Source organism: Epinephelus fuscoguttatus, linkage group LG18, assembly GCF_011397635.1.
Source record: "Epinephelus fuscoguttatus linkage group LG18, E.fuscoguttatus.final_Chr_v1".
In the NCBI taxonomy this organism is placed as follows: Eukaryota; Metazoa; Chordata; class Actinopteri; order Perciformes; family Serranidae; genus Epinephelus; species Epinephelus fuscoguttatus.
In genome coordinates this window covers 18,466,579-18,489,284 of record NC_064769.1, presented here as the reverse complement: position 1 = coordinate 18,489,284, position 22,706 = coordinate 18,466,579, and the positions used below count along the sequence as shown (strand labels likewise).

Sequence of the window (22,706 nt, the reverse complement as noted above, 5' to 3'; positions counted from 1 at the left end):
TATTGGTGCAAAATACAAAACAAAGTGCAAAACAGTGGCTGCTTTACAGGTACAACCATGATAGGAATGGGGAATAAATATCTTCAGGACAGACAAAGAAAATAAGGTGACATACAGAATTTAACATGATACATATATGTAGGGCATAACAGAAAAAATGGATGAAATAATAGTCCTAATAATTCTAAGGATAATATCTCCAGAAGCAGTTAAGTTTTGGGAAATATGTAAAATATGGCACATGTTTATGATTGTGTGTGTGTATGTGTGTGTGTGTGGAAAGGAAAACACCAAAAACGGTAGTAATAATAATAATAGCAGTTATAGTAATACATATTTTTGAAATTGATTGGAAAAAATAAACAGCTGGGTGGTTTTTAAGAGGAATTTTAAAGATTTTTATGCTGTAAATAAACACTTTATCCTGAACATCCTCAGCCAATGAGTAGTGGAAATAACATTTCAAATGAAGCAGGTCTCCAGCAGATTACACCGTGCCTACATATGACTTTACATATTACATAAATTTCATTTAAACAACAAAAGCCCTTTTATTGCAGAAGACTTTGACATGTAACAGTCGGAAACACAATGGTGGAAATGGGAGCAAGGATGGCTGAATTCCATTTAGCTGCTTCAATTCAAGGTCCTGGTGTTCATGCTGGCTCACACTGCCATTGCTTACTGGGAGCAGGGTTCCCACAGATCCTTAGAAAGCCTTAAAAGCCATTAAATTCGATAATCTAAAAATTAAGCCTTGATTGGTATTATAATGTCTTAAATCCCTCTTTTAGAAGTCTTAAAGTCGTGAGACGTGGAATGTAGGATATTATGAATCTTTTGAGGTTGCATTGTAATATCTTAAAATCATTTGTAATAACTATTTTTAAATAATTCACAGAATGCCTCTTGTATTAACATCACACAGATCAGGATAGAGGAACCAACAACACTCTGTTACATTAATCAAATCAAATGACAAATGATGAAGCTTTTTAAAGGCAAACCAAATAGATACTTTTTGGTAATACAATATGTCCACTGTTTTCTATGTGCTTCACTCTAGAAGGTTTTACTTTCAGCCTTTGAAGTAGAAAAAAGTTATGTTTTTCAATTTTTTTCTTCAGTTTTGCTTATTGTAAAATTGGTCTTAAATTTAATTCCAAGTGACATTAAACAACTCTTAAATCTAACTTGCCTTAAACTGCAGGAACTCTGTAGCAACAGAGCTGTCGTTAATGTTATTAGTAACACCTGTGATTTTCCTACTGTGACAAGTCAAAATGGCTGCTGTGGAAACAAAGGCCTGTAAACTAGCAACAATTTTGCTTAATCAAGAGAACCACATGTTGCTGCTGTCTTCAGTAAAGGCTCTGCACACCCACACGGCTCTTTATGAGTTGTTCTTCCTGGTGGGACCTCTGTTCAGGTTAAAGATAGGCAGAGTGATACTGGAAATAACACGAGGTCACTAGTTTATCACAAAGATTTAAGTTGGGTTACATGGGTTATGTAAATACATTAGTTTCTAACACTGGTGTAAACTGCAGATACAACTTTAACATCAGCTGTTAAACAGTCATGTGTAGTTCAGTGTCCTGTGGAGCCCCCTGGTGGTGTGAAGACACAGGACATGCTCTGGATGTCTGCCGTTAAGTCTTTTGTAACTGACCTGATTTTTTCAGTTTTTGCAGACACAACTACACAAAACACAGGATGTTAAGTAGAGTTTTAGTGCAAATCAAATGTGTTTTATAATATCCTCTTTTAGGTTGTAAAGATACATACAAGCATTATGTATATCAGATGATTGTGTAATAAATGTATGCGCTTTTAAATCCACCTCTGCGGTGCTCAGTAACATTTCGCACCTCTGGCAGTTACACTGAGCAGAGAAAAAAACCCACAAGTTTTACACACAAATACTAAATACGCTGTCTGGATATTGAATTTAAACATGCAACAAAAAGAAGAGATTTGCAGATTTTCTTCTAACCCTAACAAAAAGACACTTTGGAGTTTAGTTAAATGCATTGGTAAGCACATACGGAGGCAAACAAAGGATTGTTTTTTGTTTGTTTTATTATCACAGAAGCACAACAGGTACCACTATGCAGGTGAACAACAAACTCAATACTATCATGAAAAGAAAAGTTAAAGGAATGCTAATCCAAAAGAAAAGAGATAAAATCCAATCATAACATCACAGCATTTTTTTTTTCAACCCCCAAAAACAAAATACTACAATATCGTCAGGTATACATGGCAGACAGGAGCAAAAGCACTTTGGATTATTCACTCTCCTTTCGCGTTGTACCAGTACACTCATCATAGGATCTTTAACTTGAAACTGAAGTGCTCACCATCAGACACATGAACAGCATTCATCTTTTCACTCCTCTCTAGTCTAAACGGTTTCACTATCCAGCCGAGAAGTACCAATTATTAGGGCCGCCACTCAGAGGTAACGTTTCAGAAATCCAAATACTTTTAAGAGGATGTTAGTGCTACAAAGTAAAACTGGTCCCGCTGAAATGCATTTGCTGTTTGATTCAGAGAGAAGGAAAACATGGGACAAATTTAACGTCATTATGGTGCCAATCAAAAGAAAGCTGGAGTACCCGAGTGTAAACCTGATGACCTTTTAATTGTACATTCAAGAAATGAAGAATCCTCCATCTTACTCTATCATGAAAAGGAAATATCAATAAAAACAAAGACTTGACAGGAAATGGAAATTATACCAGAACGCTATGACGACTGTAATATGATTGTAAGTCCAAAAAACAAAGGTTCCCTCCTCTTTTAGATGATGACATCGATTAATCTTCAATGAAAACAGTATAATAAAACACACAAGGATAGATGGTGGAAACAGGAGATGCACATCTTACATATTCCCTTGAACACAAAAAGCATGGGGGAAATGAATACTTGCATACAGAGAGCTACCGCTGAGGGTTTAAACACAGACGGTGGTGTATACGAGTAAGCGGGGATGGGATGGACAAACGTACAATGGGAAGAAAGGGGGGAAGTAAGCCAGAGCTGGAGGGGCTGTCCAGAGGGCTACTCCTCATCTGAGGAGTCCCTGTCAAAATTGTAGGCCATGAAGAATACATCGGGTCGAGGCGGGACGAGGGCATGGCCCGGTTTCACAATCTCAAAGCCCAGGAAACTGAATGTACGCACCAGCTTAGCTGCAAGAATAAAGAATGAACGTCAAAACACAGAAGCCAAAATCATTATTTAAGTTGAATGAAAAAGGTGTGGTGGAGCTAAACAGGGCTGTCAACACATACCACGATCATCTCTGTTCTTGTAAAAGCAGACAAACACGCTAACGACTTTCAGATGTTCTTCAGCATACTCCAAGAGAGCCGCAAAGCTGGAGGAGAACAATGCACAGCTTAGGTTAGAAAATGGAAAACAACCTCTTTATATGCAGGCCCAGGAACACAACAGATTGAATCTTGCACGTATCCTGTAAAACCTTGTGTATTTACTGGTTGTTTTAAACGCTCTGTGCTGGCTTCCCCCCAAGTGCTCAGCTTGTGGTGCTCAAAGCGCCAAGAATATACATTTGAGAAACTCAGCAGCAATGTCTCTTTCCAGAAATCATGACCCGGTTATAATCCAAAGACCTTATAGTGAGCAGTTTCATGTAGGAACTGTTTTCTTTTTACTAAAATACACCCAACAACTGTAGCTAGCTCACCTAGCACTACTCAGCTAGCTAACGTTAGAGCTCAGCAGAGGATGCCATTAAAGATTACATCACACACCATCACGACCAAAAGCCTCTTGTTCATGAGTAGATGCACGCTTCCTTATGCGCGATGGTTGGTGGATGTGGCTCAATAAAATGAAAGTAGTCCTGCGTGAAATTACTCACAACAGGGCCTATTGATTAACTTGATTAGCTTGAGTAACAGGGTAACAATTCCTGGAAAGAGACATTGCTGTTGAATTTTTCCAATGTATTTTTTGGCACTTTGAGCACCACAAGCCAAGTGCCATGTAGTTCCATTATACTGAGAGAAAGCAGACATCTCTTGGACTGATATCTTTTTCTGCAACTTACACTAGAACAATCTAGATTGCCAAACAGCACTTCAAGTAAGAGGAAAAGATATGTATTTTCAATTTGGGGGTGAACTGTCCCTTTAAGACCTACAAAAAACCTGGCCTTACCTCTCCTTACTGCCTTCAGGAAGAGGGTCAAGAGGTATCTCCACGTAGAGTGCGCTGCTGCTCAGGACAGCATCCCACTGTATTGTCTTGGTAACGGTGGGACGACTTTGGAAGTGGAGTATCCCAGGGCGACCATTCCCTGCTGGCTCCTCCGTTACAGTCAACTTACGATCCTGGAAACACAAACACTAGTAACGCATCTAAAAATAGCAGTGGGTGACATTAAACGTGCTGTGTAGATAGTATGTCGGTCAAAACAATTGCATCCATGCGAGCCCTGTTACTGCACCTGAAGCTCTGGTCAAGCAGAGAAACTGAACTTACAAATTAACTGAACTCTTGGGGGAAAAGAATTTGAAAAATGTGTCACTGCTGAGCGTAGATGATTAAATCAAGTAAAACCCAGCGGTTAAACTTCGGACAAAACATCAGGTGACAGGAAAATGATTCAGCTCCATTTATTGACTTTTTTCTTCCTCAAAAAACAGCTCTCTCTCATTTCTGCATCTGCGTTTTAGGTCCTCTGACTGCTTTTCAGCAGTCAGACAGTGAGTGTATGTGTCTAGACTTACTGAGTGGAGTGGCCGAGCTGAAGGAGTGTGATCCCGTGTGCCATTCCCTCGCCCACCTGGGATCTTCAGGGGTGGGAGAGGGGCATCAGGAGCACCACAGAGGCCCCGGGCTGCGGGTACTACTACAGTGCAGGGACAGGCTGGAGGGTGGGACAGAGGAGGACATAATCACAACACTGTACCAGAAAAAAAATCAAAACCCACAAAACATATGTCTCAATAGGTACACATCAGGGAATTTTTTTTTAATATGGAACTACAACCTCAAAAACATGTCATGGGATCTAACGACAAATATAGACTCTGACAAGCAATCTAAATTTGCACAGTGCGATGAAGTGCACATGCAGCATCTTCTGAGATTATGCTAATGACTTGAGTTGCTGTTGCTCAAATGTGCTCATGTACCACTGCACACTAACGACAGGCTGTTTGGTTTTATTGGCAATAAAGTAAGATTATCCATTGCTGACAACCCAAACGAGTTTTTCCAAGTTGTAAACTTCACCAAATATTGCAGCTTCTAGCATCCACAACACATGTTGCACAAGCAGGACTGGGTGCTGCTCTCTCAAACCACTTACAGTTTATGTTCCTCAAAACAATGGCACTGTGTTTGCAGGGTTGTTAACAGAAATAAAGAGCGGTGCACCAGCACAGCAGGATGCGGCTGAAGGCAACCAACCAAAAATATTTGCTGCTGAAAACACAAACCCAGACACATATTGCTGAGCTCAAATTTCAGTGTTGTTGGTTGAAACAGCCATGGTGAGTTAAGCTGTTGAAAAGCCCCTGACATCTACTACAAACGAAATCTTCATTGTTTTAGTGTTTCCCAAACGGCCGGGTAAATACACTGTATATAGTGACCTATAACACACTGTAAAATAGAGGGGTATTTTTTTATTATTGTTACAAACATGAAAGGATCTTCTTAAGCTGGTTCATATTTGGGCTGCGACTAGTATTCCTGGCATTCTGGCGGTTATTATTAATTGTGAAAAACACCCATTATTATTTTCCTACAGCACAATGTGATGTCACTAAATGGCCTATTTTGTCCAAACCCTGAAGGTACTCTGTTTTCTGTATGATAAGACAAAAAGACAATAAGAAAATAAGATAATCCTCACAAGAGAGAAGCTGAGGAAATTAGATAACTAGAAAATGGTTGGCATTTTTGCTCAAATAATCAGTTGAAAACAAACAACTTACCAACACATAAGATAACGTATTATTTAAGACTTATCTTATTATTTGATTGTGCATTTTGTTGATGACAGTTCAGGGAAAAAAAAAAAGTTAAAATTGCCCATTATAGATTGTGAAAGGTCTGGAGAATGTTTTAAAATGACAGTCTAGAGCTAACAAACAAATGAAAATATTTAGTTTATATGTCATGACAAAGAAAGACATCATATCCTCTGTAATGGAGAATCCAGGGATTTTTTTGCCATTTATTTTAGGGAAAAAAAGGACAAATACAACAACTATATTATCGATTTTGGTTAAAATTAATCTTCTGTCAATGGATCGCTTTTCCTAGTTAACATAGAATATAACAGCACTATATTTCAACAGCTGTCACTTCACAGTCACGATTTTCCTTGCCTTTAGATTGGGAGTCTGGTTTCATAAAATGCAATACAAATAGTACAGTAACAAGTAAATAAATAAGTAAATTATTAAGTATTAATTAATGAAACACATCCTAATAATTTAGTCTTTGGAACCTTCTGACAATTAATTCAGCAGTCAAGTCCATCCACTGTCTTTTCACTTTGCTGTGCTGAGACTATTTAGAAAACGGAGACAGTGCTCTACATTTCGGATAAAAAACAAATAATAATAATATTAATCATAACAATTTCTCCGACGGGTGAGGGGACATTTAACCTCATGTTTCATGAGCCATTGCATCGTTATGTGCAATAACTCGGTCCTACCATCACGAGGCTGCCGCATTTACCTGTCAGTTGCGTAATAACGTTGATCAATCTGACTAATATCAGATCATGAGACCAACGTGGCCATAAACGTGCTCACCTGATGACTTTACGGGCCAAATTCAACAGGATATCATTTGTTCCTTGTTTTGCCTTTTCTTTCTTTGACGTGACGTACATCGCGAGTTGTTGTTGACCGTGAAATGACAGCCTTCTTCTTACAATGGCAGTCGCTTTGGTATTTTAACAGCCTAGCGTAAGAGGAACTGAAATAATCCTATTTAAGTCCCTTGTGACTTTGTGGTCTCCTAAAAGGCTAACTACACTGTGGTTTATTTAAATTCTCTTTCACATGCGATAATTAACATTAACTACATTAAAATGTTGAAGCTAACTAGTTAGCTAGTTAGCGAGCTAACTACAGTGACGTACTACAAGTTCAACGATGCTCATAGCTAACGTTAGCTAATGCTGTTCGTGTCGTCTTTAAGGCCAGTAAGTGAATGTCCGTGGCTTATTTAACCGTGACATTTTTTTAAAATAACATTTTAACAATGACTGCCACAACATGTACCGCCGGGACATCAATTACAGAGCGTATTACGTATAAACGGTACATTTAAAGTTAGCTAGCGTTTTACTTCCGCTTTTCGGTGGCTGCTAGCTAGGTTAGCCTAGCCACCCCTCCCCCACGCCACAGTTAGCAGTTAGCAAGGTGAGGTGTTTTTCGTCGTATACTTACTTCCCAATCATGTCACAGATACCGTTACTCAAATCCGCCATGGTAGTTAAAGACTGTGGTTTTCCTTCTTTCTCGCGAGCAAAGCAATGACTGTTCAGGATCCGCTGGAGGTTGGATTTTACCATCCGGCCTCGGGTAGAGACACGACGGGCTGACTGCTCTCTGCTATGCTCACCAAGCTAATGAACGATCGGTGAGTCCGGAGCTGGTTCAAAACCCAGGAGTCAAGTCACCCGCTGTGAAGGTTACACGTTTCCGTTTGGTCGCTTCACTCGACTTCAAAATAAAAGTCAAAAGAATGGAAAATGTTTTTATTTGGGGTCACACATGATTAAAAGTGTACCTTTCGATTCAAACAACAGATGTTACACGGGGAACTATCATTAAAAGGTCTTTATTATTGGAAATCGAATACAGAAGAGACATGTGATAACTGATCACAGATAAACATCCCATTGCAGACATGATAAAGAATGTTAGATTACCAATTAGCCTACATCATCAATGCCTGTTGCTGCATTAATAAAACAATTCGACCATCCTATCTATTACAAAACTAAATAATAAGACTTATTTTAATGTATTGTGTATAGTAATTTCTCTGGACTGTAGCTGTAATTTTCAGAACAATCAGATTATGAATCCACTCGATGTTTTGACCAATTAATGACCTTTCTATTATTTGGATGTTTATATTTCATGTATGATTTCTTGCAAATCATTTGTGTAAATTTTACTTCCCAAAATGAAGATCTAAATGATGTTTTTTACAGACTTCTCCACACTGCAAGAATACTGGTAGAGAAATACTGAATCCTTTTTTTGTTGTCTTAAAAGTAGACAAATTTAAAAATGCTGAGTTTAAAAAATATTGGAATCATCCAACATATTTTAATTATAAAATGTTAACGCTCCCAGGTTGATAAAACCCCAAATTCTTGCAATGCTTATAGAGCAAAATTATTGATTGTGTGGTTGTATGTGATTATATCAATTCAGTAAGGTGATGTGTATGTGTGTGTGCATTACTACTCTGTTGCTTATCTGGAAATGACACATAGTGTTTTGACAAAATAATCAAACTTACTAGCTTTTTCCAAGCTTTTAAGTGCAGTTCATGGTCTTCATTAAGGGCTTGAGATGAGGATGAAAGACACAAAATAGTAGTTAGTGGACCTTGAGTTAAGATTATCTGTAAAACTACAATTTCTTCCCTAAAGCAAATACTAAAGCAAACCTTGTGTTTTCTTACTTGTCCTGATTTCTATTGACAGTACACTTAATGTTTGTGGGACTTCTGCAGATCTACACACATTTGAGCAATATACAATAGAGACAGATGTTCTTGGGTTTGGTCCCTCTGCATGCTATAATATTATTACATTATTAGCCATTATTCTGGTCTGCCTAACAAATAATGTTACAAAGAAGTAACAACCCAAGCTAGGTTCAACTCTAATGACCCTCTGTTTAATTTGGCTTTATATGCTATGAAAATACAGTGCAAATCCCTATAAAATTGGCAACCTATGCTCCCATTTAAAATAAAACCCATGACTTTTATTTTGAAAGCGGAAGACATGGTAGCTTATACCTAGCTTCACATTTCTGCTAACAAGCTAACGCTAACCAGAAACGCTAAACGCTGAAGATGCTTGTAAAGATCGTAACTTCACCAAAGAAAATTAACTGGCTCGGTCCTATGAGCACTTGTAAAAAAAATAAAAAAAAATAAAGACAGTAGACACTAGAGTGCCATCGCTAAACTAAGTTTATTATGTATATAATTCAATTAATTTTAATGTCAAAACAAACTACGTGCTCTTCTCGCTTATTCCCTTTAGCAAAACAAATAGTTTAGCCGTTACGCTGTGTTAGCCGCTGTTAGCCTAGCAGCTATTTACATGACGGCGTCTAATGGAAAAGTACTGAGCACAGAGGAAAAACAAAGACATTAAAGGCCAATGATTTCCATATGCTTATTTACCCCCGGTATCATTTGGACACTTAGCCCATAAAAAAGCAATTAGTTTATTTATTTATCAGTGTAGCTTGTGTGTTTTGGTATTTTGCAGTGGTGGAGTACATTACTAAACTTAATTATTGTCAATTTAGGCTTGTGCTTATACTCCATTATATTTCAGTGTTAAATAATATAGTTATTCCTTTACATTTATTTGACAACTATAGTTACTTATGTAGTATTTATTGTTTGATGCTGCTATTTTACTTAATTATCAGGTTGTAATCCCTATCTTTTATATTTCACAAACTCTACTCACATAAATGGACGATAATGAGGTGTAACAAACTTAAAGTTTTACTTGGAACTCTAAAACATACAAAATGGTGACATGAAAAAAGTCAGTGTTCACTTGGTAATGAATAAAGTGTGTATTGTGAGGCCAGTACCTCTCGTCTGCGTTTCCCATTTCGTCCACAAGGTGGTGACAAAGCAGCAGAAAACTGCATCGCACGAGTGTCAAATCACATCACGTCATAATCTTAGTTCAACCAGCAACAACATAAATCCAAACCAATTACATTATGACATTAGTTCTTTATATAAGGCCACTAAATGCACATTTCATATATATTGTTTTACAAATATAAAAGAAAGGGTCGACTTTTTTGGACAAAGTAATTGAAACACCTTTCAATATAATGCATTACCATACATTTAAACACCACATTGCAGACTTGAAATTAAAGAATAGGCCTAAGTGAGTCAACTTCAACTCCAACTCCAAAAATCAAATGTAATGAGGTTAAATATAAATATGTACCAAAGTACCGTTATAATTTTGATATATTTGAATATTTCCATCCCCTGCAACTTTGTACTTATACCACATTTTCAGAGGAAAATATCTAGACCAGCTACAACTTTAAACGCTGCTTAATAATAGACTGGTAGTACTCTTCTCATTTATATCCTCTCAAATGTTTTCCGAAATTTTGCACTGTTCCTTTAACATGAACTCAATGAACCCCCTTCACAAGTAGGCTAATGCAATCCAACAGAAAAGCCCAGATGTGTCGAGTCATATTAATATAAGCTGAATTATTTGCAAAGTACCTTTCCGCAAGAAACTTTTATGCAGATAGAATAGTGTCTTTCCCAGTGTACGGCATATTATTGCATTATTATCATTTACATGAAACTTGCTAGCAGCCAGTCAGCTGAGTTTGGGACAAAGACGGCTTGCCCCAAAGCAAAAACAATCCTACTACCAGAAGCTCTAAAACTCGCTAATTAACGTTAGATGTTACTTGTTTAATGATCCACACAAGGTAGGGAGAGTAAAAATGACGAGGTGTGGGATGACAGGAGTTATGTTCCAGATTATTGCTTTGGCATGTGGGGCAGGTGCTCAGTAACTTCCTGGAGCTGGGGGGTGCGAGTAGGTGGGTTTCGTTTCCGTTAGGGACTGTTCGTTACTTATGAAGGGGGAGGGGGTGGTGCAAAAAGGGGGAGGCATGTCAAAAAACCCCCAAAATAATTAAGCACTGTGGAGGTAGTTATGCTTTTAATTTCTATCTTAGGAGAGGGGCATACAAATTAAAATGGTGGTATTTTGTATTTATTTTAACACCGATTTTTAAAGAAAATATGCCCTCCAAACACGTTTTCTTTTAAAACCTGCAGGCATACTTTTTTTAATTGCCAAAGTTACACCATTTATCATGGCCAGAAACTGTAAAAACAGAAATAATTTTTGGATTTTCACATTTCTGAAGTTCACATTTTGTGCTACAAATGCTTCTGTCAGAACTCCCCACTTTATTCTAGGTCTCATTTCAAATTTGGCCAAAAATAAACCTAACTAGCATGCATGACAAGAGTGAACATCCAAGACTTTTTTCAGTTCTAGGATTTCATTTTCAAAATGTAACTCTTAACTTTAAAAAATAATAATTTAGTATGGTTTGGGGGCCTGGGAGTGTGATTTTTGCTTTGTCTTGCCCTGGCAATTTTTGTTTTTATTCCTTTTTTAATATATATTTATTTCACTGTCAATTTTAATGTGTTAATTTATTCAAATTTTATTTTATTATTTTGATTGTTTTATGGTGGATTGGGACTGGTGCGCCCCCTCTTGTACGGATTAGCCTGTTTGTATTATTTTTGTTGGTCAAGACTGAATGTCTCATTTGACATCTAGAACCGTCACGTACCAACCGAACCCAAATCAATCAAAATTTGACTTCAATACGTCAAAGGGTAAAATTTAAAAATCCAGTATCTACTTCATGGTGGAGGGAGGGTCATGCATTTTCTGCCTACCACCAAGGGAGGCTCAAGGAAAAATATGTGTAGCTTCGGTGAGGGTAGGTAGGGAGGGTCAAATAAAATAGATAAATAAATAATAATCATATGATAATAATAATAATAATAATAATAATAATAATGATAAATAAATTTAAAAAAAAAACCAAAGTCACCCCAGTTACAACCCCTCCTCTGAAAGTAAAGAACAGTCCCTAAACTAAGCTAAACAGCTGATGGCTAGTTTGTTATTTAGCATAGTTAGCAAGAGAGTGAACATTTCCCTTTATGACGAACTATTCCGTCAAAATGTCACAAGACAAATGCCAGCTACTTATCTACTTAATTTTATTCTGTGCTCATGTCATGTGGGAGAACCAGATCCCAGTGTGTGGAATATCATCTCTCCTCTGCTTTTCATTTTTCAAGCGCCTCAGTCGCCCGCCCTCTCACTCAAGTTTGTCCCTCAGCGCGATCCGTCGGTCGTCCAGAGGAAAAAAAAAAAAAAGCGACGCCTGAGAGCGACGCTTGCAGCTGATATACCGCTGGCTCAAAAATGGAGAGCGACACCACTGTCAGGAGAATAAAACCCTTCGGGACACAGAATTATGTAGCGCAGGACAACGACGGTTCCCGGGTCCGGTGCGGGGATAACGGCTACAATGGTGACCCGAAGAGGAAGCCCGAAGTGAGCCTATATCTGCTGCGGGAAGGGCTGGCAGCTTCCCTGGTCTCTGTGTTTATTTTGGTGCTGTGGGGACTTGTTCATTTGTCGTTACAGCAGCTCGTCATTGGAAAGCCAACAGGCGACTTCAACGCAGTGAGAGCAAGGTGAGTTTTGTACCTAGCACTCACCTCTTTGCTGTTTCTATGTTGGCTAACGGTCTCGAAGAAGCAGAGACACAGCTAACCTTTCCTCTAGTTTGGCAACAGATCCGCCTAGAAACCACTACCGGGTGTCCCCTCCCCTCCACCTACACCTCCACCTATTACCTCCAAGGTAACCTGTGGGGCGGACAGGTGTTTTGAACACCAGTTCAGCTCAGGAGAGAGGAGGTGCAGCAGCATGTAGCACTGGTCTTTAAATAATGTAGCCTCCATCAAGTCAAAGTCTCCTGCATGAAGCTTGCATAATGACCCCAAGATGCAATAACAATAATATTACTCCATAAACTTAATTTAAACCTGTTATAGATGTTTTGACAGTTAACGTAACATGGCAAGTTTATTTTTATGACAGATTTCACACCCAAAGGAAATACAAAGTGTCTTACATAATGTAGATAATGTAGGTAGACATTAAACAGGAAGTGGGTTATAAACAAAATCAAAAAGACAGGAAAAGGACAATAAATTATTTGAGTCATTGCATAAAAACAAAACCGTAAAGGCTTATCAAAGTCTCACTGTACACATAGCTCTTGCATCTACATGTAGTTAGTTGTTCAGGTTAATATCAAGCTAAAAATCCCAAAGATTTGTGAGAAATTTCTGCTGTTATCAGTTTAAAATCATTGTAATCTAAATATCTTGCAATGTGAAGGTGCCAATATGGGCTCTGGGTAGTCGTAATGGTCATATCTTACTATCTTCTTAGTGATTATACAATCATTTAAAAAAAAATAATCACCAGGTTGATTGATAATGAACATTATTAGTAGTTGCTGCCCTATGATTATGGGCAGTAGTCTGTTATATTTGAGCGACAATACAGAATTTATTGTGAAAATCAACAGTTGTGCACGTTTATTACTACTTCCACAAATGGTGAGGAAAAACTTGTCTTTCTGTTTCACATATTTGTCTCTCCAATGCCTTTGTTTTTTCTGACTTTTCAGACAAAATGAGCAATTTCAAAGCATCACTTTAGGCACTCGTACATTTAACAGAACATGAATATGAACATTAAAAAATAATCCAACACATATAAGGCAGATTAATAGATAATACAATGCAGCCTGCGTGATTATAGAAACCATTATACATCCTGTTCTTTCTAAGAAGATGCAACATTTTCAGATTAAAAAGCACAGGGTGACAGCTTTTATCAGATTTCCAGTCCCTGCGAGGAGAGATGGGGATTATGGTGCTGAATCTGAGGTCCGCAGGGCTGCGGTTGAGCTCTTGAAAGTGCTTGGCGACGGGATTTGCCATCATTTGGCTGGTTGCTCTATAAATGAGTCAGGCATGCTGCATTGAACTGATTAGGGCTCTGAGCTTCTTTGGTCACAATCATGGCTTTGTGAGTCCATGCCCTGCCAGTCCAGGTTTGAATTATGAGCCTGAGCATAAAACAATGCCTCAGACGCTGCTGTAGAAATGAAATGAAAGCCAGAGTTTAGATGTCTTTAATGTCATTTGGTACCACTTAATCACTACAACAAAGCTACATATTAGGGAGGACTTGTGAAAAGCAAAGGAAACATAAGCATTTGATGCATTTGATCGATGCTTGTAATGAGACCAACACAAAGCCTCACCCACCATGGTTAGATGACAGACATTATATTGTTGACTCCACTGTGAGCATCAGCCAGCACAGCAGCACTTCTGCTGGTGTGGGCAGTGGAGCTTCTGTAACATTGGCCTTTTTTGAACAGCTGCAGCAAACACGACCGGCAGCTGCTTCTTTAAAGAAAAGTTGAGGAAAAGCATCTGTTTTTTCTTACCATATGGGTTGCTTGGCTTAATTTCCTGTTTCTATCTCCTGAGGGAGTCTGTGCAGAGACAAGGAAGATCAGGTCAGACTTCTATAGAGACATAGGATATTATAACCTGAGCGGGTCAGGGCAATGGTCCAAACTCAGGACATAGAAAACATACTGTAACAAAGACAGACTGTGATTGTTTTTAAAACAATCTGAAAAAAAGTCATTTTATTTCTCGTTCCGTCTTTTGTGGGGTCATCTTTTTCATCTTGGAAAGATCCTCTCTTCTCAGTTCATTATATCGAAGAGGGATGCCACCCAGTTTGCTAATCCCTCAACTTCAAGACCTCCAGTCAGTGTTTGTGAAGATGTCCCACTCTCTTTTAAAAAACCTGAACTTTTGATGTAATGTGTAGGACTGCAGATGACAATTATTTCCATTATTTATTAATCTGCTGATTATTTTCTCAATGAAGTGAGTAATTGTTTGGTCTAGAAAATAGTGAAAACTAGAATGTCTGTCCAGACTCATATGTAGCCATGACAGTTGACAATGTTCCTTCAAATATGGAGGTGCTGCAAAGAAACAACAAACTCTAAAACGTGTATGCTTTACACACATCTTCAACCCGGCAGCACAGAAGATCTGTACAGTCAGCACAGTTTCAAGACACCCGAGATTAGTGTCACCAATTCAGTATTTGACCAAATGTCTCCCCGTCTGTCCCTGAGTTATGACACTGAATAATGGCCGGAAATGACCTCTTTGGACAGAAAATATCATAACTTCTTTTAGACATTTGTGTGAATTTTTGTCATTATTAGCCTATGATTTCTTGAGTTATGGCCCTGTGAGGTCACTGTGACATTTTACCACTGAAATTAGTTTTAGTTTTAATCTAAGCAGTTCATTGTTGAGTCCAAGCGGACGAAAAAATTCCCTTAGGGTGATTTTGAGTTATTATGTTCATGAGAATGAGACGGATGGCGTACTAGTGACCTCGACCTTTGACAGCCATAATCTAATCAGTTCATCGTTGAGTCCAAGTGAATATTTGTGCCAAATTTAAAGAAATCCCTTTCTTGTGATAGGGACTGAGACCGGCTGACAGACACACATACACACAACCTGAAAACATAATGCCTTTGGCCACAGCTATCACTGCCGCAGAGGCATAAACATGATCACAATTTACTTGAAAGGATGCAAATCGTCATATTTGAGAAGCTGGAATCACAACATTGGCTGTCATTTTTGCTTGAAATATGACTTTATTGATCATGATTTATCGATTACAAAAATTCTTTCCAGTTTATCCTCCGTTGATTGCCCAATGGATTAAGCAACTGTTTGTTTCAGCTCTAGTTGACAGGATCAGAGCAGAAGTTCCTCCATATCCAGCGTTACGTATACTGTCTTGAAGTCACCAATAAAACTCTAATATCAGTCTGTGTTGTATGTAGTGGCATTGCTAACCTGTAGAAAACCTTATTTAGAGTATACAACAGTATTTTGGCTAAAGTGCTCACAGTTATCACATCCAGCACAGCTTTCATTGTCTGACATAAGTGAAAAAGAAAGATGCGAGTCTGTAGAGATATCTGAACTTGAACCTGGTTTCATTTCGTCATTTAACTGTCAGCAAGCAGAAGTATCAGCGATTGTTGCACTTAAGTATGTTCTCTCTCCTGAGTAGTGCATCTATAAAATTTAGAAGAGGTGTTTCTCTCACAAACTCACATGAGCAAACTGTGTCTGTCAGCAAAAAACACCCACGCCATCAGGAAATGTATGTAACCTCGTTTAAGTTTTGAAACCTCAAGGTAGTTATAAATCAAAGCTATGGACTGTGACCTCATTCAGCCATCCGTCCATACATATGTACAATGATTCACTGTCTGTAACAATAGTAACATTGAAGAGCAGGACATTAATAAGATGCTGCACTGCTGTGATGGAACAAGTAGGCTTGGTTTTCCACCCCATCAATGTTTAACAGCATCCCAATGTTCTCTCTCCCTGTTCTCACTCTTACCTCATGATCTAGACGGCACTTGGAGCAGATCACCAGCGTTGGCCCTCGGCCAGTGGGCAGCCAGGAGAATGAAGTCCTGACAGTCAGCTACTTGTTGGAGCAGATTGAGAGCATCCGGGCAGAGACCGCAGCGGGTCCCCATCAGCTCACGGTGGATGTGCAGCGTCCCACTGGCACTTTCTCCATTGACTTTCTTGGAGGCTTCACCAGCTTCTATGACCGTGTCACCAACATTGCTGTCAGGCTGGAGCCTAAGGGTGGGACGCAGCATCTCATGCTAGCCAATTGCCACTTTGACACAGTGGCTAACAGTCCAGGTACAAAAACTTTCCTCCTTCTCTTGAGGAATTCTGCCTACTGTAGGTGAGCTCTGACAGAAGGCACTGACACCGATGAATATTGAGCTTTAGACAAACAGGTTCAGCACTCAGTTTGCATGTAGGCACATGCAGAAAGCATTCACACACCTGCCAAACTTAAATTACCCGAAAGAAAAGGGCTGTCAAACATCAATCTCCTATAACTTCTCAAATCTGCTGTTGCAACTCTTTAGTGCTATCTTCTGCTGTTGTGTCTCATTTTGGGTTTAACCGCTGTGTCCTGTCCTGTGACTCATCTAAAGAGCACTTTCCAGAAAATTCCTTTGTTTTTTTGTATGGCATTTGCATGGCATAATGACTGTAGCGGTGTCAGCCTGTCGGTCCACCACTTCGGTACAAACTGAAATACCTCAACAGCTATAGAAATTACCTTGAAATTTTGTACAGACATTCAGGATAAAGCACACTGACTTTGTTGATTCCCTGACTTTTACTGTAGCACCACTATGAGGTTCTCATTTGTGGTTCCCAGAAAATGCACTTCAAACTCTGATCCCTTCACTTTTAATCTAGGGCTATCATCAAATCAAAATTTTGAGACATACTTTGATTTGGGGTCCATTGATACAATCTTGATACAGGATATCGGGCTGATAGTGACTCAGATAGCTGGTATTGGTGATAGTTGGGCCAGTCTATTCAATTCAATTCTATGTTTGCATTTTCAGCTGCTCTATTATTTTATATGGGCATTTAAATTCAGTGTGCAAGAGCATGTAAATGGTTACTGAGTAGCAGGGGGCACCATGTTTGGTATCCTCTGCTACCACTGTGTGAATGTGTGTGTGAATGGATGAATGTGATGTAGTGTAATAGCGCTTTGAGTGGTTGGAAGACTAGAAAGGTACTATACACCTACAGTCCATTTTCCAGGCAGTCCATTTGGTATTGGATTGGTACCTGGTTTTGGCTGATAACCAAAGCCTAGGTATTGATATTAGAACTGAAGAAGTCTGATCGGTGCACCACCAAACTAAACACCTGCAAACTAATGACATTCCCATCACCTTCAGCTGTACCCTGAGTTTAGTGCTAATTAGCAAATGCTAACACACTAAAACCAAGATGGTGAATATGTTTAACATTATACCTGCTGAATATCAACATGCTAGCCTCGCCATTGTTAGCATGCTGATATGAGCATACAGCTTTAAGCATCTCTGTGTCATGGACTCCATGACAAACCTGCATTTTTCCTGTCACAGTGTGCACAAGCCATGTGTTTTTCATCATGCACGTCCTCATGTGTTTTATGATGACAATACCCCCATCTGTGCACTGTAGTCATGTGGACCAAACTGTGAAATGTAGCCAATCCAGAAAATTCTGATGCCAAAGGGAATCATATCTAGACGGCACGGTAATAACAGTGTTTGTTGACAATAGATAACACGGTCTTAATTTCTTCGTCTTTTAGTTAAATCAGAAATTTTCACTGCTTTGCTCCACACCCTCGAGCCTTTTGAGGGACATATTTTCCCACTTAAAACGCACACATACACACAAACGTGCACACACAGCCTCACCAGCAAAAGGAAATTCAGCCAAGAGGTGTGGACCAGGAAGATACACATTCACATCCACTGCTGCCTGCCAAGCCTTTGATTCCAGGGAATTCTAAACACTTTTTCATGCTAAAAATAATAAAGGGGAAAAAAAGAAAGACTAAAAGGATAGCTCTGTGTCTTGCACATATTTTTGTCCACATGTTTAATGCATGTAAATATGGTCAGCACAGCACACTGATGATAGAAGTCAGAGTAGTTATGATTACTTTATTTCTGGTGCACAGGTGAACCATTGAGGTTTGATTTGTACCCACCATCTTTTTAACTCTCACAGAGCTTTTCGGGGACAAGGATTAATATGTAGCTGATATAAGTGGCGGCGACAGGAGCATGAATGGTACCCAGACAGACAGCGAACAGACTCCCACCCCCACCTCGTGAACTCATTCAAGACAGAAAGCTGCAGCACATGATGTCTCAGTTTTACTCTCTGATCTTTGGGCATTTATTCCCAGTAAACTGTGTCCCTTACCACTAACCTGTCTAATCTTTCTGCATCACATGCCCTGTTCACGTGTTCTTTTCTTCTTGCTATTACCCTTTTTCCTTTGTGTTCACCAAAGCAGTGGGAGCTTGTTTTTTTTACCAGCTAGGCGCATTCTTCACATGTTTGCACTCAGAGCCTACACCCTTCATTCTCATGTGTTTGTGTTAGTCTGATGTACATCAATGTTATCGGCTCTGTCTCCTGCATGTGTTCTAATCTCAAACTGAGCCACTGTGTCGGGACAGGCAGGTGATCTGGGTGAACGATCGCATGTCTTTGTGTGTAAATGCCAGGCGAAGCTGAGCTTCTGTTGCCTGATTCAAATGTGAAAAGCAGGTAGGAGCAGGTTTTCTTTTAGTACTTTTTTGACACACATACATTGGTTTCCTTGTCTTAGGTGCCAGTGATGATGCAGTGAGCTGTGCAGTGATGCTGGAAGTCCTCCATTCTCTGGCCAACCAGTCTACTCCTCTTCATCATGGAGTTATCTTCCTCTTTAATGGGGCAGAAGAAAATATCCTTCAGGTGAAATGAAGTGACAAGAACACATGCTTTACACTTTGAAAGTCAGACAAGCCTGTCGTCACCACTTTGGGTTGTCATTTAATATGAAAAAAAGTGCCGTCTTTTTTTGTTTGTCTTATTTCTTCTGCTACATTCTTATTTTCTCTCTCACTAACTCTTTGCTCTGTTTTTTTGTTGCTTTTCTCCATCAGGCCAGTCACGGTTTCATTACTCAGCATCCGTGGGCCAAGCAGGTGCGGGCTTTCATTAACTTGGAGGCTGCAGGTGTTGGGGGCAAGGAAGTTGTTTTTCAGACAGGTACTGTACCAAACGAACTTTTCCAGTTTGTTTATTAGCATATTCTATTCTTAGGAGTTCTCTGTGTTTGTTTTGCATGTTTTTTGCATTTGTGCCAATGCCATTTTTGCTGTTACAGAGATCTACTGTCTGACGTTGAGACAATGTTGCAGTGTACATTAAACGACCTTGTTCAAATCATTTGCATTCTGGCATGCTGCTACTATTCTGTATCTATATGGATTACCAGCAGCCTGATTATGATTTCTGAGGTGCCTGTAATATTATATTTATATTTTAGACACTATCTGATGCACGTACTCTATACATTAAACAAGCTTCAATGCCTACATCACTAAAACCACGAAGAGGAAGTAGTTAAGACAGCAGGATGAAGAGTTATAGTACTCTCATAGTAAAACCTTCTTTTACACAATGATTGTTCTTTTTGCCAGAACCTAGGAGAGTGAGATAACTGTCCATTATCTAAAATATCCCAGAGACCTTTTCTTTCTTTTCCCAAAAGGTCCAGAGAACCCGTGGCTGGTCCAGGCCTACGTTCACGCAGCGAAACACCCCTTTGCCTCTGTGGTCGGCCAGGAGGTCTTCCAGAGTGGCATCATCCCCTCTGACACTGACTTTCGCATCTACAGGGACTTTGGTAACATTCCAGGTAATGCAGACAAAGTCTTAAAATGTCTTGAAATACATATTTACCAATAAAAGGCCTTATATTGTCTTAAATTCAGATTGGATGGGTCCTAAATTGTTTTGATTCATGTCATCGTGTGAACTTCCTTTGTTGGCGTTTTGGGAAACACCATGTTAACTGGAGGGAAACACTGTTCAATAAGGGAATAGACTTCGACGTAACACCTGCATGTGTGCAAAGCTCATGTTTTTGCCCCCTTTTTGTACTTAGTTTAACGATGCAGACCCACTGCGTTATCTGAGGCCTTGCTAGTTCGACTGCTGGTTAGTTTGAGGAAATGCGAAAATTGAAGTTTAATGATAAATGATCTTAGAATAATGATTACCCGTGGTGATTAAAACTTGGGCCTGGAAATGCCCACTAAGTAAGCTGCACTGTATGTCAAAGGTGTTTCAAACTTGGGACAACGGGGCCAGGGCAGTGTAATTGCCCATGCCGAGCCATAAGCACATAGAGCAGTGGTTCCCAACTGGTCCAGCCACTTGGTCCAGATTTCTCCTCAGTCATTAGTTCAAGGTCCACACAGTTTGATATATTCAGTGTCACACTTGTGTTAGGCCATGTGGTCGAGCTGGTTTGTGTCTGTTAATTAGCTGTCCGTTGGTCACTCACTCTACAGCAGGAAGCAACAAAAGCTCTGTGGCGGAAATTCACCGTACTTAAAAATAAAGTGTGTTTTTTACAGACTTGATATGAATCACTTGCAGTCCATTCAGAATGGACCTGTGACCCACTTTTGGACCTTGACCAGCCAGTTGGGAACCACTGACATAGCGTATCATCAGTGCCTTGCCTTACTGATAATTTTAAACTGGCATCAATTTATTTTCTTATACGGAGAATATTTTTCAGTTTTGGTGTGTCTCTCCATCGCAAGTTTGTTCCCAAATTTTGGTGGTTTAAGTGGTATTAAAAATGTCTTAAAAGGTCCTACATTTAGCTTGTTTAAACACATTGAGTACATTATAGAAATTAGTAATGGAAGTTTAGAGCCTTTCTTTGTCACAGTGAAAAATGATAATCTGGTACAAAGCAGAGATGCTTTTATTTTTTGTCTTTTTCGCCCTCCATATTCCATGTTTTATATCTTATTCTGTGTATGTTTGTACTTCATTTTTACAGGCATTGACTTGGCTTTCATTGAAAATGGTTTCATCTATCATACTAAGTACGACACTGCTGACAGGATCCTGACAGACTCGATACAGAGAGCCGGTACGCAGCACACACACATACACCTACGTATCCCTACGTGTGCCAGACTTAAATAGGTGTCACCTTATGCTTTTATTTGACACTCATTGCAAATAGATTGAGTGTTTGTTAGTGGGTGGGTGTGTCCGATTGTCAAGGAGAGAGCGGTCACTGCAGCATTAGACTGGTGCACTCAGCTGATCTCATTATTTCCCCGAGAACTAAGAAATGCATTCACGTATATATACATTGCAGCTACAGACTTTTACTGTTGCACTTGCCCTCATTTACCTCGTGCATCTGTGTTGCTGAATTATTTTTGCTTTACTTAGCAGAGAATCTAGTCAGTCAGCACTAAAAACCTGAGACAGTTGGCATCTTTCCTCTCTCCCTCAGCAGCTACTGGACATCTCCCTCCTCTCATTCTGTGTACAGTAACTAACCGTGAAAGGCATGAATTATTAGAGAGAGAAAGTGAAATTTCAGAGGTAGGTAGAAGGTATTTTTAGTCTGTAGAGAAGGATGAAGAACAGTTTTGTATAGTGGAGAGTAGGTACAGCACAGGGGCAACGGAGGAGGGAGATACACCAGTAGCTCTGCTCTGTTGATGCCTCTGATGAACACAGCAGGTTTTTTGGCCTTACCCGCCTCATTCATATCTCTTTTTTCACAGCTCTGCTTTTCAATAAGTGGGAAAGGTTCAAGGCTAGCATTGCTCTAGTGTAGATTCACTTTTGTTCCAAAGCTGGATCTATTTTTAAAGCTATTGTGGCGATATATGAACAAGAGCACGGCAATCTAACTGTTGTAAATGTTACTGTGAAATAAAATGTAATTTCTTGTTGAAATCAGAAATTAAAGCCGTGGGTAAATCACAAAGCAGAATCATGTAGCTAAGCAGTGAACCCAACATGAACAACTAGATGTTGTACACTCAGTTGTTTACACTTTAAGGCCACAGTGAGCCTACCAGGCGGAAGAACAATGAAGCTTTGTCTAGTGTGTGTGTGTGTGTGTGTTTGTGTATGTGTGTGCCGTTAACTGTGCAGACATGCAGGCAGCAGTACATAGGGCAACACAGATAAAAGAAACTCGGCCTCGGGCAGTAGTAACCCAAACAGCGACCTCTCTCTGATCCTTCACGTCGCCAAATTTT

The 22,706-nt window shown here is 39.4% G+C and overlaps 2 protein-coding genes across 2 annotated transcripts in view; one reads left to right on the top strand and one right to left on the bottom strand.

The window, feature by feature from the left end:
* Positions 1-2,064: 2,064 nt before the first annotated feature.
* Positions 2,065-7,647, bottom strand: oaz1b (ornithine decarboxylase antizyme 1b). Its single transcript, XM_049604258.1, is given in 6 exon segments — positions 2,065-3,200; positions 3,303-3,388; positions 4,195-4,367; positions 4,767-4,853; positions 4,855-4,906; positions 7,455-7,647. Coding segments are annotated over 6 exon segments (654 nt in total). The 5' UTR covers positions 7,580-7,647; the 3' UTR covers positions 2,065-3,069.
* A 4,586-nt stretch (positions 7,648-12,233) lies between these two features.
* The window catches only part of LOC125905623 (endoplasmic reticulum metallopeptidase 1), a 40,106-nt gene continuing 29,633 nt past the window's right edge, over positions 12,234-22,706 (top strand). The window contains exons 1-6 of the mRNA XM_049603730.1: positions 12,234-12,555; positions 16,421-16,725; positions 19,241-19,368; positions 19,560-19,665; positions 20,171-20,317; positions 21,479-21,571. Of these exons, the coding sequence (XP_049459687.1) occupies positions 12,281-12,555; positions 16,421-16,725; positions 19,241-19,368; positions 19,560-19,665; positions 20,171-20,317; positions 21,479-21,571 (1,054 nt within the window). The 5' untranslated portion in view covers positions 12,234-12,280. The remainder of the gene's footprint in view (positions 12,556-16,420; positions 16,726-19,240; positions 19,369-19,559; positions 19,666-20,170; positions 20,318-21,478; positions 21,572-22,706) is intronic.